This window comes from Struthio camelus, chromosome 1 (genome assembly GCF_040807025.1).
Source record: "Struthio camelus isolate bStrCam1 chromosome 1, bStrCam1.hap1, whole genome shotgun sequence".
Classification (NCBI taxonomy): Eukaryota; Metazoa; Chordata; class Aves; order Struthioniformes; family Struthionidae; genus Struthio; species Struthio camelus.
In genome coordinates, this window is record NC_090942.1 from 105,093,544 (window position 1) to 105,114,778 (window position 21,235).

General features: G+C 38.6%; 1 protein-coding gene across 7 annotated transcripts in view; it reads left to right on the forward strand.

Moving 5' to 3' along the window:
• EPHA6 (EPH receptor A6) overlaps positions 1 to 21,235 on the forward strand; it is a 536,080-nt gene that overhangs the window by 457,152 nt on the left and 57,693 nt on the right. For all 7 annotated transcript variants that reach the window (XM_068909229.1, XM_068909219.1, XM_068909191.1 and 4 more), the window contains 2 exons: positions 2,206 to 2,267; positions 15,531 to 15,740. In XM_068909229.1, the coding sequence (XP_068765330.1) occupies positions 2,206 to 2,267; positions 15,531 to 15,740 (272 nt within the window). The remainder of the gene's footprint in view (positions 1 to 2,205; positions 2,268 to 15,530; positions 15,741 to 21,235) is intronic.

Genomic DNA, 21,235 nt, shown 5'->3' on the forward strand with positions numbered 1-21,235 from the left:
ATTTCCCATACAGACTTTTTATTTGTTGATTTACCCGGAAAGAGAAATGTCTGGGTAACTTTAACCAAATATACCATCTGAAAACCAGATTTACATCCATATTTATTGCAAGATACTGTTGTCTGTATCAGTCTGGAAATTACTACTTGCCTGAGAGAGCCTACCTGTAAAGGTAGCTTCTGCACATAGTCAAATCTTCTAGCATGAGTGTGCCGTTAGTTTGCTTCTCTCGATTGTAGAATAATCCTTTCAAATGAAGATGTCAGTCACTTGACAGGTGTTTGCCACTACAGAGACTAGGCAATCCAGCTAGTCAACATTAGCTGAAATAAATACGACATTTATTTTTAAAATGCTCTGCTGTCTAAGACAGAGCTTACGAGGGCTATATCACTTCAGTTTATAGCGCAAAACCCAAGTATAACCAATGGACATAGAGACGTATGAAGAAATTGATGTGGCCACAGACACACACTTGCAGATGAGACCAACCATTCAATTAAAAAAAAAAGTTGATGATTTTTCACACTTCAGAAAGACTGTCTAAAAAAATGGGAATGTGGCTGAGAATTTTCACATTGAAAAGAATTTACTACTGTGCAAACACTGTTAAGCGCTGTTGTATTTATTGAGGACCTAAAAGTGAGGGCAAATACAGAGACGCCAAATTTGAGTAGAAGAAATGAGAGACTATTGTGAGGAACTTCAGGAAGACTAGAATAAGCTGTGTGAATGAGCATTGCTGGGGTATGTGGAACTCAATGTTGACGTGTGGGGAAGGAACAGTGAAACTGCTTATTCACTTTGTTAAATTCAAGATAAGCTGTAACAGCTCAGGAGAAATGCCTGGCTATCATTTAATGTATAGTGTGGACAATTTACTAAACAGTTCCACTAACAGTCAAACAGGACAGCACGTGAGCATGTAGAAAAACGGAGCAGAAAATTGTACTGGAAATACTGTGATGCTGTTCTGTGCTTTCTCACCTCAAATGGTGTGGTTTTCCTCATCACCCTGTCTAAAGAAAACAAAACAATAATATGAGAGACAGAGGAAAAAAATCAGGAAACGGGCTTCTTTTGATTTTGAATAAAATCGAAACAGTTAGTGTTGTTTTGAGAAAATGAAATGGGAAGTCGCATGATTTCACCAGTTAGCATAGTTCCTAGTTCACACAAACCCCATAAGAGAAAGGCATTCTCAGGAAAAGAAAGGCTTACCATTTTAAGACATTTCACCACCTTCCCCATCTTACTAACATACTTATTCATTACATTAGTTTTGCATATATTATTATGGCTCCTTTGTAATATTAACGAATCTAAAGCAACCCCTTGCTGCATAGCCTGATTAGCATGCTAATGGGGCCTCTCCTGTCAAGGACCTGTAGAGTAGCAGTTTATTCCTGGATATGAAGAGTGAAATGTTATGAAGTGCCCAGTTTTAAATTTTATCTTCTGATTTGGACAATTTTTTCAGAAATAAAGATTGCCTGTTATACTGCTTCTAAAAAGGCTTAATAAACCCAAGTTGGAATGAAACAGGAAAGCCACGTTAGTTGAGTAAAACTTTGATTTGAATGGGATAGTGTAGGTTTTAAAAACACACAAGTGAATTCAGCATTTTGCTGAATTGAGTCAATATGTGCCAATACATACATACAACCTAGATTTTTAATGAGTATCTACCTCTCAGGCTAGATTTTTAATGAATATCTCTCTCTCTACCTATCTATATTAAATCATATCATTAAATCCTTAAGCTTTTTTTCTTTGAGGGGGAAAATGATAGCACTGAGTTTGTAGTATCTTGGAGATGGCTCGTGATTGGGTTTTTTACCTTACGTCAAATACATTCCAAAATTTTAGTGTAAGGTATATATGTATTCAGTGTACATTTAGACAGAACTGTTCCTAATGGAAGGTACGGTGAACGTAGCTATTTGGAACTAAGAAATCCTTTTTTAAAAAGGGAAGAATGCATCAGAGCAAATCATGTGCATTCAGGTAATCCAGTACCACCAAAAAATTGGTAGTAGATACTGCTTAGAGAAAAACACAGGGAAGTGTGTTTGTGATATAAACGAGGATTTTGAAAATGCACAACATATATAAGTAATGTGAATAATCTGTGCATAACAGTTGGAAACATAACAACCCCATAATATGTGTATAATCCTGATGTGTTTCTTTGCTGTTTTGCAGGCAGACCAGTAATGATTGTAGTTGAATACATGGAGAATGGATCCCTTGACTCCTTTCTGCGGGTGAGGTGCCATTTTCTGATGACATTTGAATAAGAAGCCATTCTAGGTTAAGATTTTAAATCATTTATCATAAATGAATTTCTACATAATGTTATTCATGGATTTTTAGTGAAGAATAGAAGCATTTTCCCCAGGGTACATTTCTGAGGTACAGTGATACATTAGAGCATAACTGGGAAAAAAAGAAGATTTAAACTTAAGAATATAATTGATTTCTTCTACAAGAGTAGTTCCCATATTTAGCAAAATGTATTTCAAATAGTGTTATTATGAAGGAAAAGATAAATTGAAGGACAAATGCCTTGCCTTACGAAACTGTTCATTTTGCTCAATCAGCTTCAGAAGTACTTTGTTATGATTTTTTTGGTTGGTGAAGTATAGAATAAACTCAGTAATTGATTTATAATTATTTATGGTTACTTGCATTTAACAAATTGAATTAGAAAACAGTTCATGGGTAAAAGGTGCTGGCACTAACTGACTCCAAGAGGTCACTTGGTAAACATTAAAGAAAGGCTGTAGAAAGCATGAAAAATGTGTTGACACAATTGCATTTAACTTTTTTAGAACAGTAGAAGAAAGGAAAGACCTTAGTAGAGGGCTCTGGCCCTGAAGCTAAGCTTATCCTAAATAGTATCTTTGTTGACAGAACCACCGGGAACAGTCCAGAGGCCTACTGACCTAAGACCCTGTGTGAATAACGCAATTGTCGATTATTTCAGATTTGTCTTAAAAAGCAAATATCAGCAATCCTTACCATCTCTCTGCCTTGCCATTGCCATCTTATATAGTGGTAAAGTTGGGGCTATAGCTAAGGAAAAACCTGTGGTCTGTGGACTTGTTTGAACGGGCATCCCAAATGCAAAGGAGAGGAGTTCAACACGGAATTGTGAAAATGTTTGCAGGAAAATATAGATGGTGATTATCCAGGCTTCTATGGTAGCAGGACAAAGGAACTGCTAAGAAAAAAATGTGAGTAAGCAGGAAGGAAAGACTACGCAGCCCTTCAGAAAGACGACTGGTATCAGCAAGAGGGGGAGAAAGACAGACGTACAGAGAGTACCTCTTTGACAGCAGGTTGAGAAAAGAGGTAACCACAAGAGGAGAAGAGCATTTAGAGCAGAGGATGAAAGCACACCAGAGCCATTACTTCAGCTGTTTCTAGACTTTCTTCCCCCTTCATGTAGTTTTTGATTATTCCGTTTTTTTTCTCTAGCAACTCTTGCTCTCCTCTTCAGCAACGCACCCAAATAATTTTTCATTTTTCTTTCTCAAAACACATGACAGACACCTTCTAGAGCTCGTCAAAAACATACCAGCACCACAGTTTCTGGTGAGAACTTGCTAATCTCTATAAATTAAGTTATTTTCTGGAGAGAGTTTTATATCATCAAGTTCTAGAGACTGAGCTGGTTTTTCAAAATCGCCTGCCTTGCTTCCTTCTGGCTCATCTGTCTGCCCATCTGCAGGAGACAGACTGTTGCTGATTTGAGGACCTGAGGCTGCCATGGTTTGTAATTTTACAGCAGTGCCCCAGGAAGAGTTTGCCTGAGCCTGAAACTCTGGTCTTTGTGTGTGTGTGGGCGCACACAGAATTTTACGGAAGAGACTAAAACCAAGTATTGAAATCATCTATGAAAGAGAATGGCTTTCCTCTGACTTGTGCTAGTATGATATCTACATATCTACATCTGCAATTATTCTTGATATGCATTTATTTATTGCAATAATTGCTACTTATTAGGATACTTTAATAGAAACTGGCATTGGCAAAATTATGATGTTCTTGTGAAGCAATGCTTCTCATGTTGCATCAGATATGTTTCCAAGCAAAAATGCTGGGGGAAACGTGGGCTAATAATTTCTGCAGCTGGTTTCTATGTATATTATTTTATAGTTTCAGTTCACACTTCAGATGTGGTTTGTTGTTCTAAAGTGCTTTTTAAGAGAATTTTAGATAATACTCAGCATCCCAGAACAGTGCAGCTATATCATCAGCATTCCTGTTAATAATTAGCAGAGCAAATGGCTGCAGTGTCCTATTTAAAAAGAAATCAAACTGCTTCATTAATAATAGTTGTTTCCTGCAGATGTAAGTCTACACTTTTAAAAGCTTTTGTGAAGATATAAAGAAGCGGAGAGGGTTTATCTTTAGCAATCCTAATGAGAGGTGTTTGGTGACTACAACAATTTTTACGTGGGGAGAATTGGAAGGGCTTATGATATAGTTTGTCTTTCTTATTATTTAAAACTATGACTTCGTTACAGTGCAGAGTATTTTTACAGACAGCCAGTGTGGTAGAAAAAATCCATTTCTTACCATTAGAAAGAGACATCCCCCAACCTCCAGACATTAACCTCAAAGTCAACCAGCAACGTCCCTCTGACCTGCCCTTCTCCAAAAGCCTGCAAAAATGGGTCAATCTTACAATGTCCCCTCAGAGTGAGACTCTTTCATGGACCAAGTGAGGGGATTACAGAGGAAAGAATCCTCGTGGAAGACATTTTGCCATCAGCCTCCTCGCTGCATTGATGGGATGTTAGCTTTCACGCCATTACCTTTTGTGCTAGGAATTGTAAACTCCAAGTAAAACTCCCCTTGTCTTCTAGACCTAAAGTCTTAATGGGCTTTACATTCTGACTTTAAAGATGGGCAAATAAAGCACTGAGCTGTTAAGTGATCTGCACAGTATTGTGCAAGAAACGCATGGCAGACCCTAGAAATGAAAGCCGGTCCACGGATTCCCAGGCCAGTGCCTTAAATCCATCCTTCATCTTATTTAGCGCTGTATTTTGGTTACAAATACGTGGCCAAGTACCCAAACCAGTGCCTTCCTTTCTGCTATTCATAAGAAAGAAAGAGCAAGCTCAGCTGGATTAAGTGCATTTTCTGCCCCCCAGAACATCCGCCAATCCCAGACGCTAACTTCGGGGTAAAAAAGTACGCATGCATTTACAATATGAAGCTGTTTCATATATATTCATAATGGAAAGACATCAGCTAATTAGAACTGATTTTGTAAGACCGTGTTAATTAATGACAGCAGATTGTGCACCGCCAGACATCCCAAGTTGCTAGAGACACTTGACACCAAATTTCAGTAGAAATCCTGCATTGTTTTTGCAGTTATGTAAACCTCATTTTCATAAGGTGAAACACAGAACCCTTTTTTCTCGTATAAGATTGATGCATGTAAGTCAATCATCCTCCAAAATATACCTTACATTTGCTTTCAGCGAAGTGGTTCACCTGACCAGAAGTGAGGTGCATGTGACCTAGAGGCTCTCCTTTTAGTAGCACTCCAGCAGCTGCCAGCAGCTAGGAGAACTCTGTGCTTGGAGAGAAAGTGGCTAATAGCCTGGGAATGGAGGAGGCACAGGAACAATTTCCTGTCCTACTACAAACTCCAAGTATAGACTGCAGGCAAGGCACATGGTCTTCATGTTTCAGTTACTTACCTGTGTAATGGAGATCTTAGCAATCACTTATTCCACAAGCATACAGGGAAAACAATAAACATATGAAAAGGCTGATAAGGCAGCTAGCTGTATTGATGGAAAGATGTGCTCAAGGATTAGATGGATGGTCGCTGTCAGATATGTTTGCTCAGGCTTGTTGACACGGAGCACAGAAGATCTGTCAGGACAGACAGCTGTGAATCCCCCCCCCCACACCACCTTTCCCCCAAATCCTGAAAGCCCCAAAACTTTTTTAACAAGCAGTTTTCCACTAGCAGGCTTGAGATACCTGCATGCCCATAATCTGAGCATGGCTGCAACTGAGTAAACCAGATGGGTACTTGAGTCACTGCTTGATGATCTTAAAATCTTCACATATGACATCACTGTAATCCCTGTTTTGCTGAGGGAAAACAGAAATGAGTGCCACATTATACCCAAGGTTGTGCAGCAGCTTGGAGGGTGATACAGTAATATATCCCACAGCTAAACCTCAGTTTCACGCCATAGCTGTTGTGGTGACACACAGCAACATTTCCCTCAGTCTTGTCTGACAAACGATTGTAACAATTAGTATAAAAATTCTTTGCCCCAAGGTCGGTCCTTTCAGCCTGATATGCCCAATTAGCCTGCTCTGTAAGTAGATGCCTTACACACTTACGAAGTTGTTATGAGTTGAATCTCATCTGCTTTTCTCACGGAATGATCTAACAGGTCATTCTTAGCTGAAGTAATTGGATTTAGCATCATATAGACAAGGCTAAGTTCATAAGGAAGCTAGGTGGTTTGTGTGCTTGGAGGAGTTACTGCTGCTTGGATTGCGCAGAATGCTGCCTGGAGAACATCTGCTGCCTTCTCTTTGCTCTGTCTTCATTTTCATGGTGCCTTGTTCATTGCAAGGATTTAAACCACAGAAAAGGAACGTAGCTCCAGGTTGACTTTTGGGGATCTCTTTGTGGTTGGCTACTTAGAATCATGTAAAATAACCCAAAAGCTGCCACCAGAGTACCTGAATTTGCTTCACTATGCTGCCTGTGAGTTTGTTTCTGCAGCTGCAGACTACCAGACTACCATCAGTGGTTTTATTCCCATTTAGTGTCTGAGGCATGCTAATCAATAGCTAGCACAGTGAGGAGAGAAACAGGGACACAACAATATTAATGTCATCACAATTCTAGTTAAACTGCGTAGCATCATAAAATGTTCTTTAAGAGGCCTGATTATACTAAAATAATGCATCTGCTGTAACCATTGTATTTGCTCATTCTTCTTTATTAGGAAGGGACTGTGTCCTCTCCAGGAATTAACATGGGAAAAAGAACAGGAGGGTTAAGCAGCTCCTGAGAGCTTGCAGCGTTTTTCTTTAACCATTCCCTCAGGAGAAGGGCGTTTAGGTTTCAAAGGAGGATGCTCCAGTCTTACCCAGTTTGGGGAATCTCTGAGTTCTTGGAGGAAATGATTCATTTACCTAGGCTAATCAGAGTCTTCTTACCTCGTTCATTCTTACTGGTTGCAGTAGTAATGCTCCTCCTGCCTAAATACTCTTCTTACCTAAATGCTCTTCCTACCTACAAACTTGTGACTGATAGGTTTCCTTTCACTTTAGAAAATTAAAATACTTCTTAAATAAAGTATGCATGCATAGTATGCATAGTATGAAAAAATCCTATAAAACAATTAGATTATCTTCTTTTAAAGAAAATATTTGCTAAAGATTCTGTGGAAAAGTAATATACCTAACTACCTTAGAGCATTAACTGCAACAGAGTGTGTAGCAAATGAAAACACCAGAATTCATCACCAAATTTTAATCCTTTGAGGCAGGCAAGTCTAGCAGAGGCTAAGGTAAGTGTAAAAACAAGTGAAAAATATGTTACTAGAAGGAGAAAGTATTATAATTTGTTGCTCTTTGATGCAGTAATAGTTACGAATTTATTCCCAGAGCAGCTTGGCCATCAGGCTCACCCTTCTTGTAAACAAGAGGTTAGATGCTGCAGTAGACACCTACATTCAGTGAGGTTGGGGAAAAGGGAGAAAAGAGAAAAATGAAGATTTGTAGAAAGTTCTGTGAAGTGTTGTTGTAAAATATATGCTGTGGCCTCACTTGTCAGAGTCCGCTTTGGGGGAAAAATGCCAGATGACCTTTGCTAAGTTTAGTGGTTCCTGCTATTATTTATCTGCAGCCAGAGAGGCAACAACATTAAAGCGCATAACTAATACTCCTTCTTTTGCTTTCACATGCAGCACCCCTTTGCACTTTTATTTATCAGAGGTATGTTCCTTTCCTGGTAGGATAAAGGTAGCATGTTAGTATCCTTTGCAACAAAGTCCTTCTTTTAAAAAAGAAAACCTACACTGGAGACTGCTAATACAGATTTTTTTTTTCAGAACCCCAAAAAAAACCCAAATTTGAGCAGTTAGAAACTCAGTTTGAATTAACTTATGGGTGAAATTACAAGCAGCCTGTGTTCACATGACTCAAGAGATTAGACTGAGAAGCTGGTATTATTGATGCCACAGAGCACACATTTGCTCTCAAGCCATGTTCTACCCTGTTAAGAGGAGGTAGAAGACAATATTTTTAATACTGCTGTGAGGTCATTTACAAATGCTGATTTTGTTTTAGTCATTGTAGATAACCTTCCTACTCAGCAACAAGAAATATATTACAAACAACTGTCTTATGCTTGAAGACAAAAAGAATTCCATAGTTAATGTGGAAACTAAACTTCTAGTGTTTCAGTGTGCTCTTTGTCTACGAGCATTTGTGGAGAATATGTAAGAAACCAGGAGATTAGAAGAGAGCCAATAAAACCTTGTCTTTAAAAAGAAGGGAAAAGAGGAGCCAGGAAATTACAGGTCAGTCAGCTTAATGTCAACTGCTGTAACATTTCTGGAACAAATTATCAAAAAAGTATTTATAAGCACCTTAAAGATAACAGCGTGATAAGTATGAGCCAGCACAGATTTGTCAAGAACAAATTACGTCAAACAGTCTGGTTTCCTTTTGTAACGGGGTTATGGGCTTTGTGGATACGGGAGAAGCAGTTGATATCATGAATCTTGACTTTAGTAAGGCTTTAAAACTCTGTCACATGAGATCCTCGTGAGCAGCTAGAAGGATGTGGTCTTGATGAAACTTGTATATGTGGATGCAGTACTGGCTGCATACTTTATGGAGAGAGGCCCTTTGGATAGAAAGATATGAAGTCGGATTGTTCTGCAGTACGTTTCCCAATATTTTCGTTAACCTGGAGCCTTATAATGAAACTAAAAAATATTTAAGGCAATGCAGAGCTGAGTGGCAGTGCCGCCAAATAGGAGGACAGAGCAAGAATTTAAAATCGTCACAGCAAATTTAATAAATAAGTTAGGAACTAATTAGTTTTAGAAAGTAATTAGAAATAAGTAAGGACAAGGGCAAGATACTCCACTGAGGCTAGAACAAGCCGCTATTGAGTAGAGGACAGAGAATAACGGTCAGGAAAAAGTTCATTGGAAGAAATGAATCTAGAGTCTACGGAAGGGTCGGGGATGTCATGTTGCTGTGAAAATGGCAAATACCACACTGGGATCTAGAAACAAAAATGTCCTCTGCGAGGTACCTGAAGAAACTCTTCCTCTATGCTCGACATTGGCAAGGCCTCAAAGTGCTATATCTAATAGTGCTCTGAAGTACACTTCAAGAAATATATGAAATAGCTAGGCAGAGTCCACAGCAGAATCAAGAAAGAATAAGTGTCAAGAAAACAAGATTTGTGTCAATGAACTTGTGTTTGACCCAAAGAAAAGGAGTGGAGCGATGGTGAGTCTTCATGTATACAAAAAGCAGTTGCAAGGAGGAATTGAAATCTGTTCTCTGTGTCAATAAAAGTGCAATTCTTACGGGAGCCTAGACAGCAACTCTGGCAGACTTATTTAAGATGGCCCTGGCACACAGTGGATAAGATAAGAAATAATGGCCCTAATAGTCTTTAACAAGAGGTTAGAAAAGCATGTTGGGGTGACGAGATGATCCAGATGCCCCTCAAAGTCCCTTCCAGCTCTGCTATTCTCCAATGATGTGTACCAAACCGGGCACAGACAACTGTTTATGCCAGGCCACTCCTTTATTATTACTGTAGCTGAGAAAGGAAAGCATTGTTGCAGATTACAAGACTATTGCTGCTCTTCTGTCCAGGTTTGAATGTGGCTATTGCACCTTAAAATAAGGGCACCTGGAAAAGATGTATTTATTTGAAAGTATTTATTTGAAAGCCCAGGGAAGGGCTCCATCTGGGAACTTTTTTTTTTTTGATAAGAAAAAGAATTCCTAATAGTAGAAGCAAGATGTGCATATATAGTCTGTTCTGGTGACAGTATAATAACCCATATTTTTAATGCTTGAAGAGGCACTTAGATTCTTGTCCTATGGGATCACTCAGTAGTATTTAAAATGAACTAAAGTAATTTCAGTTTTATGTATATTATGTTTTATGAACTTACATGTTATTAATTGTATGGAATCCTGTTAATAGCTGATTAAAGAAATTGCTAGTTGACATAATTCAGTACCAGTAATAAAAATCTAAGTGCCATCCACATGATAATATAAAGGATGAGTTATATTTCTAGGTAATTCCAAGTTGCAACTTGAGCCTTGAAAGATTTATCCTGATAAAGTTACAGCATTTACTTTGCATGGTACAATAGTAATAATAAATACATAGCAAAAACTAGATCCTTTGTAAAACCACCAAAGAAACCATCACCTAACCATCAGCGTTAGACCTAGGAGCTCACACAGATTTCAATGCTATACTCAATCTAAAACAATATCTAAATCACCTGCAGTAAAATTTTTATGGCAAATCTTGTATATCTCTCAGAATATAAGGCTCTGAAAGTGCTAAAATCTCACTCTGACCTGTGGGGCAAAAAAAGAGATGAGGTCTGGAATAAATGAAAGTCCAGAAACAATACAGAGAACTTTACCCACCACACCTCCAAAAAGTTATTTGATAGTAAAATCTTCTCAAGAACAAAATTCCATGAACTTGTAGAAAAGCACGGATCTATTGTGTAGGCTGGGGCTGGAAAGTAGAGGGTAAAAAGCAATGAGGGAAACTTAAGAGAGGACTTCTTTCTTCCTCCTCTGAAGGAAACTGATCTTCTTCACTCACCCATTATACGTAAGTGCTACTGAAAGATCTGTAAAAGGATTAGGATGTTTGATGCATGCAAGGTGCCAGTAGCTAAATGGAAAACAACATTTTCCAGGGCATTAGCAGGGCTGTGTAAATGCAATGCCAACGAGTCAGATATTGCCTCTATACTCAACTGATGAGAAAAGTTTATTTAGCAAAGCCATTAAAATCTGATTAAGATTTGATGGGAAAATATGATAATTGTGGTAAGTACACTGTGGTCTGAATGCTGCCAGTGTTGATTAACACCCTTAGCAGCCCAGTGGGAATCCTATCTAAAGCACATTTCACATATAAGGCATGGGAATCAGAATAAACTTTGGAAAACAGCCACCGTATCATTCAGATGAGTGTTTTATGTCCCTGTAGGAAAAGTAAGTGAAATGAGATAAAGGAAAGTTACCAAAGGATTCGTTTGACTCACAAATGTATATGGGGATTTACAAATGCTGAAGATATGAGGCTAGATTCATACCTGCTATAGTTTTGCCAACTTAGTTGAATTCCCAAGGGTTAAGTTTGGCCCGTAGTCTTTGTCCTGGTCAGCTTAAATCAGACAAGTATTTTGATACATGGGAAAATAATCATTTCTGTATTGCAAGGGAATACAGCTGGCACAGAAACCAAAGCAAAGGAAGTAATTACAGAGAGAGTTGAGAGAAAGAAGATTGTTTTGCTGACAGGAAGAATGAAGCTGTTCCAACTATGAGGATCGTAATGAAATGATATAAAACCAAGCATGAGAAGGGGTGGGAGAGCAGTTGCGGAATAGGATTTGGAGAAATATATGGAGGAAGAAGGAGAACAGAATAAAATTGTAACTGGTATGTTAGCAAGTGTGTCATTTCTTTAAAGGTGAAGAAAAGCTTGAACTTTGTGTGTCAAAGACAGAAGCTCAAAGAAATTTGAAAGAAGGAGAGAGAGAATGGCAAAAGCATGAGATTGTTTTTAACTTAGGCGTTTCTGCTATACTAACAAATCAAACAGTGAGATTTAGAAAGAGTGGAAAAGGATGTGTTTTATGAAGTCAGTCAAGCATTTGAAGGAGTACAGATTTAAAAAGAAAGAATGAACGCTTGGGATTTAAAGGGACAAAAGGTTAAGGGAAGCGTTGCAGATGGGTCTGAGGTTTTGATTCTAAATAGCTAGTGAGACAATGAAACTGTTAATGATGATGAGGAGGAGGTAAAATCTAGAGGTTTGAGGGGTTGGTTTTGTTTGCATTTTTTGTTGGTGGGGGTTTGGGGAACTTTTTTTTTTTTTCCCCAAAAGTAAGTCCTAGGCACTTTGTTCCAAATTCCTAATTCAACATTCAGCTTAAAAAAGGAAAATACCCATGCAGGGTGATTGTGAAGACTGAATTGTTTGCACACAGCTTAGTAAGGTTTGAGTGAATTGAGGAGATGGAATTGTTAAATAAAAACATCAAATCCAGTGTGGCTTCAATAAATGAAATATTGGATAGGGCTCGTGTCCTTACTTTATTGGAAGAGGCTTTAAGTAATTAAGAATATTCTCTTACGTCTCTTTTTGCTTAATTGCTCAATAGAATTTTTTTATTTAAAGGATCTATTGCTGATGTGTTTTGGAACTCTGAAAGCTTCCCTATTCTTTTGGTAGGGGACTATAATGAGGAATCTGGTAGCCCTGTACTAGGGGATTTCCATTTATAAAATGTATGGTTACCATACTTGGAGTCTTACCTTCACCCTCACCTGAATGCTATCTGCAAAGCTAACTGCTTACAGGTGGCCTTGGTGGAGACAGCAAAGTGGGGAGGGCATATAGGTTGATGAGTTAAAGGCAAGAAGGCTATAGAGCACTGGATCAGGAGGAACAGTGACTATCTTCTAAGAGAAAAGGTTATTATGAATCTATCCTAACAGTAAATGTGCTTTGTCTGGAGAAGTTTGTGAGACAGCTGTCTTGTGTTGCCACTGATGGACATGTGGCTCCATAAATATGACTGTTTCTGGGCAGTATGAGACCATAGGGTGTTTTAGCAGACTAGCTGTGTTAGTTTCCAAACTCTTGCGTTGTGATATGTTGGTTTAGGCTAGCAGCTTTGAAGTCTAATTGCATATCTGTTGTTTATATCTTTTTCCCCTTCTCTTTCTTTTTTTTTGTCTGCTTTTTGTTTTAACCTGACTTAACAGTATTAACTAGTAAATACTATCCATCCTTGCTTTCATATCCTGCTGCTTCGGCTCTTCTGCTGACTGAGTTTATGAAGGGAATTGAAAATGTTTCAAAACACTGTGCAACCTCTACAAACTGCAGAATCTGTATAAACTCTGCCTTTTCAGCTTGTTAAGTTTGTCTTTCTTTTTGTTTGTACCCAACAGAGTTTAATCAAATAGTGGCACTGAGAATTTTTTCCTCCAAATTCTATGTAGGCAAGCAACTCTCTCAATTCAGCAGCCTGTTATGTGCCCCAAGTAATCAAGTACAAAGCACTTTTTAATCTCCATTTAAGAATGTCCAAATTCTTGATTCAAGTGCAGATATAATATATATTAGAGGCAGGTCTTGATCTGGTACTGCTTTGACTCAGAAGATGGATTAATAAAGTGAGGAGCAAGTAACACCAAACCTTTCCCTATCTGGGTCGTCTTTTATACATTAATTACAGCTGAGACCTCTGGAATGGGTCATGTTGATGAAGAACGTTTCTATTCTTTAAGTATTTTTTTCTTCACTTCTAAGATCTAGGTTTACACTTGAGAGATTTTATCTGAGATACAGCAGAAAAATTGTGATACGCAAAAGGGAAAGCAATTTTGTTGCTGTGCTTCAGTAAGCTCATTTGTTTAACAGATCTGTGCAAAATTTCTCTCAGAGATCTATTTTTCCATATTTAACCAATGACTGAGTGCCTTAACTGAGTGCTTGCTCACTGTGATGCTGCCTTTTATCAGCCTTCAGCATAAGGGAAGCTTAGTCCTAGAGAAAGATGCGTTATTCTTAGTAGAAGCTGCTGTGGGGACCCACCCATCTGTTATTGTAGTAGGAGCTATAAAAGCACATGTTTCTCTTTGTCTCAGAGACCTAATTGTCTGCAGTGCATAAGATGTCCCCACAGACAAAGGAGCACAGGGGATAACAAAGCTTTTGGAGAACATTGTTAAAGTTTTCACTCTCCGCTTACGTTATGTGGGATGTCCTTTAACCGTTATTTGATGCATCAGCTGCAGCTACCATCAGTGCAGACTTATCTTGGGTGAATAAGACACTGCTAAGAACTGAAAGGGGCCAAATACTAATTTCTCCTTATTTTTTTAAATTCCAGTCCTGATTAGCTAGCTGTAGACCCCAAATCAGTGAATGCTAATGGATGCTCAGAAATACTTTGCTGATCGGAGATCGAGTTAAGCATATCTGTACAGTTCAGCTTACTGCTTTGCTGAATCTAAAGAATTGACTGAACTTACTCTTAAGTTCCCCCTTGCAAAATCCATGTGACTTAGATGGATGAACTAAGCAACAGAGATGCCCTGAGTGCTGATCAGGACATTGCTACTTGTATGTAGTCCAATGCTGAAGATGTTCAAGGGGAAAAAATGGAAAGTTAACGTGCTTGCAGGAAAGAGTTGTTTGGTTTTTTTTATTTGGCTCTTCCTGCTAAAATAAGTCTGGCTCACTGAATAATCCATGAGAAGCTAAATATCTGCCAGCTGAGGTAGCAAAAATACTGCTGCAAGCAGCTTGCTGTAAAGGGTAGATAGAGCAGATATAAACCAGGCAAAGAGCCCTAATCAGATTTCTGAATACGTTCTCACTTGGTTACCACTGCCACAGTATCCAATAAGCTTCTGATCCTTTTATTAACCATTTACAATGTACGGAAGTGCTAATTTTCATTTTACAGATAGGGAAGTGAGGTCCACCAAGATTAACCAGATAGATAAGCATTGCTGACAACATAACTCATATTTGGGTGTTTAACTCCAATGGATTTCAGCAGGAGTTAAACAGCTTCGCGCTTTTTTGGATCTGGGCTTAAATGACCTCCTCGGTCACCTGGGAGGACTGTGGAAAGGCCGTACGTGACTCCTGAACCTCAGCCCAAATCTTGTTTTTCAGTCTAGTATCCAGATGTGGTGTTAGATGCAGTACAAACACGAGGTACAAAAGTCACTGCCACAAATTTCCAGCTTAAAAAAAAAGGGGGGGGGGGGGAAACCAGAAAAAAGCAGTGAGAAAAGAGCAGTATCTCATGCAGACAACCAAGACTGCAGCAATTAAAGGAGCACGTCTTATTTCCTGAGGGCATGGAATAAGAGATGATGAGAAAGGATTTTTCTGCTTATTGTCACTCTTACATTACAAAATTGAGTTTGGGGAAAGTGTTTTTAGTTGAGGATAAATGCCATTAAATGCTGTCAGTGGAAAGAGCATGGAGAGTACAGAATTGTTGAAGAGAAGGGGGATGAACCACAGATGGGATAGCTAATGCTGCAGAACAAGTTAAACAAAAACAAAAAAAAACTTTGCAGTGGGCTGGTTGGCTGGACAGGTTATGAATGCCTTTTAAATACAAGCTGTAGTTAATAGCACTGGTATGAAATTCATGAAAACTAGCTATGTTCTTTGAACTTGCACTTTAACTGACTTGCAGAAGCATGATGGCCACTTCACAGTGATCCAGCTGGTTGGCATGCTGCGTGGAATTGCATCGGGCATGAAGTACCTCTCTGACATGGGATATGTACACCGTGATCTGGCAGCCCGTAATATTTTGGTCAACAGTAACCTCATGTGTAAGGTCTCTGATTTTGGTTTGTCACGAGTGTTGGAGGACGACCCTGAAGCTGCTTACACAACAAGCGTAAGTTTCTCTTATCTAATATGAACACTTTATTGCCTTGTGTCAGCTATTTTTCTGTTATTCCTGTTTCAGACTTGTCTGTGCCATAGGAATAGTAGTTTGAATTGGCCTGTTTTGTTCCACTGTCAGTGCATGTGTTTTGATAACACTGCCAGTTTCTTAAGGGAAGTCCTTTTGATTTTGGTTGGGTGAGTGGTTTATAATAATCTTTGAAAATTTTTAAGCAAATGAAAATGTTAAAGCAATTTTTAAAGCAGGTGTAGATGGGAGACTTTTCCATTCTTGGGTTTCCACAGCCTTTCCTGTTTTACTTCCCTTTGTGCATTTACAAAGATATGCCCTTAAAAGGGGAAGGTGGGAGAGGGAAATAGCATTGATTCCACTGTTAGAAGCAGGGTATCAAGCCTTGCATTCATAAATTAATTTTTTATTTTATTTTACTGAAAAATTTTTCTGAAAACAAGAGTCTTTCTAACAGGTTATGTACAACCTTATTCTCAAGGTTTAAGTCTCATCCCATTAATACTTAAAATTCATTACACTACTCAGGTAAATTGCTGTTATAAGGGAGAATATTTTCTCTCTGAAGTGAAAAAATCTTGAACCTGGAGAAGCTTACTCAAATTCGACTTAGAAGAAACAAACTGCATTTGCAGCATGAAGAAAATGGGAAACTGAGTGTGTTGGTGTCCAAAAAAAGTCTAGATATAGCACTAATTCATTACAGCAAAATGTTCAATTACTTTTTTCAATTACCTCTTTATTACCGTAACATTAAGAATCATAGCTAAACATAAGCTGATTTCAAGTAATGTTAATCTCTATCACTAATAGAAACTAAAATGACTTCAGAGCCATGGCACGTTCTCATTAATATTCTCCCCAAATGCTCTGAATTGGTCTGTTCCCATGAGAGGGAACAGTGACAGAATGCTAATGGAGATAATAAATTAGCATTAAATAATTTATTTCAACCTACTTCTCCAAAAATACTTTCTCTTTAAAAGGTGATTTATGGCCAAAATGAGGAACTCATCTAATTTAACTGCATTGTAGTAAGTACTTTGCTTGTTCTGTTGAATTCAATATAGCTACTGAAATGGGATTACAGATTTTCTTAGTTTAAACCTCAAACAGGTATTTTCAGAGAAGTTCACTGTAAATTTCAGCCACTACTTAGAACAAGGTCTATGCAGAATTGCAAGCTAACTAAAACAGAGCAAGTCAAATTACAAGGTTTTCTTGCAGCGTTAATGTTCAGGCCACAAAACCTCATAGTTTCTCCCTCTGTAGAGGAGACTTGGTTCATTTAGTTCTCAAAACCTCTTTTGCTTAACACTAAAGTCTGAGGATTGGAGGAAAAATAAATATTACTGCAGCTTAACAAGTTACTGCATGTTGGCTGAGCCTTGCTAATTGTGCGCGTGAGCATGTTTGACTGGCAGCAAGCGCCCATGACGAAAGGCAAACTAAATTACATTACTCGGTGTTGATTTTGCAGTGTTCAGCTGGTGGAAGGCACTGGAAATTGCAAAGCAGTTTTACTCACTTAGGTTCAGGAAAAACACCAAGTGATATTTTGAGGTTTTCAGCTATTACCTATCCTGTAAGTTTCTAACGGATACTGAACGGTTAGTTTCTCGCAGTCATTAGTGTCTCCATTTTTTTTTATCATAGCTAGAGCTGCTTTTCCTCAGGAAATTCTACTTTGTTAAAACAGAAACATTTCGTGGAAATGCATCTGTGTTAATGGACTTTCTTGAAACATAGGACAGATTTTGATGAAGTGCTCACTATTTTGTATCAATTTACGTGCTCGGTTACTGTGATGGTCCACAAGTGTGAGGCCGCTGTTGTAGGCAGGTCGTCTCAGAGCCAATGCCCTCAGGCCTCCAAGGCTGCAACCACGGGCTGTAGCAGGAAATTAGGCAGTCTTGCTGAGCAGGTAGCTGTAGCAGGTCTATCGGGACACGGCAAATCAGGAGGGGACGTTACAGAGGCTGTTGGCCAGTGGTGGGACAACGAATTAGCCAGAGCTTTCAGGTGAATCTGCTCTGACCTTGAACTCTGAAAAGAATACCAAAAACCTTTGAAACTTGGGGCAGGGGGGAAATGCTATGTTTTGTTATAATATCAACTAGAAACTTTTTTTAAATAGGGGAAATTCAAAGCAGCAGCATCAGGCAAAATAGAAATTAAAAGCATTTTAAACAACTCATTTGACCCCTTCCTCCATCTTTGCAAGTGGGCTATTGCATGCAGCCTGCGTGTCAATTGCAGTTCATTTTGCAGCTTTGAGTCTGACAAATTCTGCTTTGTCCCCTCTGGTCCTTGAGAAATTTCTTTCCCTCACTTCTGCAGGTGGACTGAGTGCTCCAGTCCCTGTTCCGCACTGCGCTCACTCTGCATCATCTGGTGATAGTAGAGTCTTCCCTGGGATGCTCCTGTCTTCCATATCCTCCATCCTCTGAGCCTTGCTCCCCTTGAACAGGTTCAGGATGTTTGTCCCTTTAGGGAGTTGAATAGCCCAGTCCCATTTTTAAAGGGACACAGCACAGTCATGAGCACAAAAGGCAGGTGGGCGAGTGGGGGGTAGATCTCTGTCATAGAGGCCAAGGAGGACTCTGTGAAAGAGTTCACCCTTTGAGCAGACTTTCACAGTAACAGATGATAATAAAACCCCACACTGGAAAGGTGACATGCCATCCCAGTTTTCACTGACAATTACACCACAGGCATTTCTCCCGATCACCCTTTCTTTCTATGGTAAGTAAAAAGATAAAAGAAGTCACCTTACTGGTCAGGAAATGACATCTGAATGGGATCAGAAAAACCAGTCGGGAAGAAATCCATTTCTCCCAAACATATAGGAATTTGTTAGTTGGGATTTGATGCCTTGCAAAACTTGGCAAGTCTGAACTCTAGCTGTGTGGTACTTGAAGAGAATTATGAGCTCAGTATTTTACTTGCTACAAATCATAAACGTTCTCCTGTAAGGCAAGAAACTATTCACTAGCAAAACCTACTGGCACCTTATGGTGACTTCTTCCTTTCTTTCTTTTCTTCCTTTCTGTGAATGCCATGCAAAAGTAAGTAAGTAGTTCAGGATTTCTTCTTAGGGAAACACAGCTTATAGGGTAACTGTTCTACTAATACTCTTGGAGTATTCTGACATCCAAGTTATCCATCACCTGGTATTCTGGGAGAACTCATGAATGTTTTCCCAACAACAGGCCACAGGTGTTACTAGAGCTTTTACAGCATGTGTATATTCGTACTGTGTTTTTGTCATATGCAGTTGAAACCCTCAGTGCCTCTACCAAGACTCTATGCTCTTAGCAGTCATGTTCCCCCCACCCCACTGCCAAAGCCTTTCTTGTGACAGATGAGTTGCCTATAGGTACAAGAAATCCATAGAATTGGTCTACATATTGTATAGTATTCCTTTTAGGCTCGTATTTCCTTTATTCATCTTCTCCCAATACACTACTGTCTGTCAGTGTTTGGAAGAAATTTATTTTTTTTCTTCTTTTTTACCTGAGTTTTGGTGCTAGAAATAGAATGCTACGATTGGCTATTTTCTTTGGTTAAAAATGGCTACCAAAAAAATTAGTCAATCAGAAGCCAAAGGATCGGGTTTTCTTTCATCCTATCTGTGATGTGAGCCTCAACAGTGGATGTATCTATTCCTAGACATGTAAAAATAGTGAAATCGAGCAAAAGACAAATAAATTATTTAAACGTGTTGTTAACCCTCCCAAAATAACCCAAGAAGCCCTTTTACCTCTATAGTTTCTGTGTCTTAGCAGGTACAGCCTTGAGTCAGAGGTGACCACCATCTTTTGCCTTGTCCTCCTGTTATCATCCGGTATATGCATCTTCCTTTTTCCTCACTGTCTTAGGGCATGTTACATTCTGACTATTGGCATATCCTCCGACACGTAGGGCAAAAAGCAGAGTTTGAAGTCTAGGAAAAACAATAGCACAGGGAAAGTTTTGAAAAAAATTATTACACTCTGTGCTTACACTGAAACACTAGTTAGGAAACAATAATCAACAAAGAGTGATGGAGTGCTTGCCCCCAGGGTACTACAATTTAAAGTCAGTATGTCTCCCAAGAACTTCAGGCTGTGACACTACTCATAGAAGAGCTCTTACCTGTTTTGAGAGTGTGAGAAAAGACTGAAATCTCAGAAGACTGTTTTCCAACTTGTGAAGCCTGTTTTTGTGTTTTTCCCCCTGCTCCTCCAACATATTGAGAGAAAGAATGTAAATATCTTTTTGATAAGAAGGTGTGTTGGAAATAAGAGATTTGCCTCTGTTTGCTATCATGGATGGCAAGACTTACAGCACGATATAATTTCAGAATACAAGAAGGGAATTAAGACCTAATAACAGTCAACCTCCAGTCTTTGTGTTTCAGATTCCTCAGGAAAGATGAGGCAACTTCTGAGATAACTGAATAGTATGTTTCTTTCCACGGAGACAAAATTTTCATTTTTACTAGTGGTTTCCAAGGCAACAGTAGCTCATAAAAAGGCATTTCTAGTATATAAACAACTGTTCTTGAGAAACAACTGTTCTTGTCAATACAGGGAATGTCTAGGCTCTCATATCCCTGGTTACAGATACTGTGTTATATAATGTAGATTTTCTTTCTTTAAAATAGAGTTCAGGGTTCACCTGTATTTAGAAAAGAACTATGAGTTTCCAGGAAAACTTTGTATGTGTAGCAAAATGTGTGTGTGTATGTATAAACAGAACAGAATATGTGGCACTACTGCAAAAGGACAAAACTGGTATTTCTGTTAATGGTGACACCATGATATTCTGCTTCAGAAAACTGATCTTAATGAGATAAAAAGCTGCTGCAAACTGAATTATATGGTGCATAAGAAAGAGCACACTGGAATGTATTTACTTGCTGTATTTCTGAATGCAGCCTAATATATTTTAATCTATTTTCTGTAGTACTAGTTAAAGAATTGAATTATTGCCTTGTTTGAACTGAATCAGTTGATAGACTTCATGGGTCTGATTCTGTTCAAGCTAGTTAGATAAAATACTGTATCCAGGGAGAGTTCAGATTTTAGATGCATGAGGAGAGCAAAACAGATAATCTATATAAATACTACCAAATAGCAAAACACCTTAGGGATGAGGATGGGGACTTAACTCAATACTTCTCATGTTGTTAATTTTATAATTTCCATATATCAACACTGTGTCCATTTTCATGTATTGGTACACAAATAATGGGTATGGGGGGGGGGAAGTTTAATTTGCTAAAAAGTGAAACAAAGCACAAATGATTGGCTAGTTAGTTTGGGATGTCAAGCCATAGTTTCTAGAGCCCTTGTGTGCTCAGCAGTTTGACTAGATTTTTTTTTAAGAATCAACTTAGTTGGAGACAATGGAATAAATTGATTATTGACAAGTGTTTAGGAAAAGAGTGAAAAAGAAGCTTGTATCAGAAAAGGTCTGTATTAACCCAC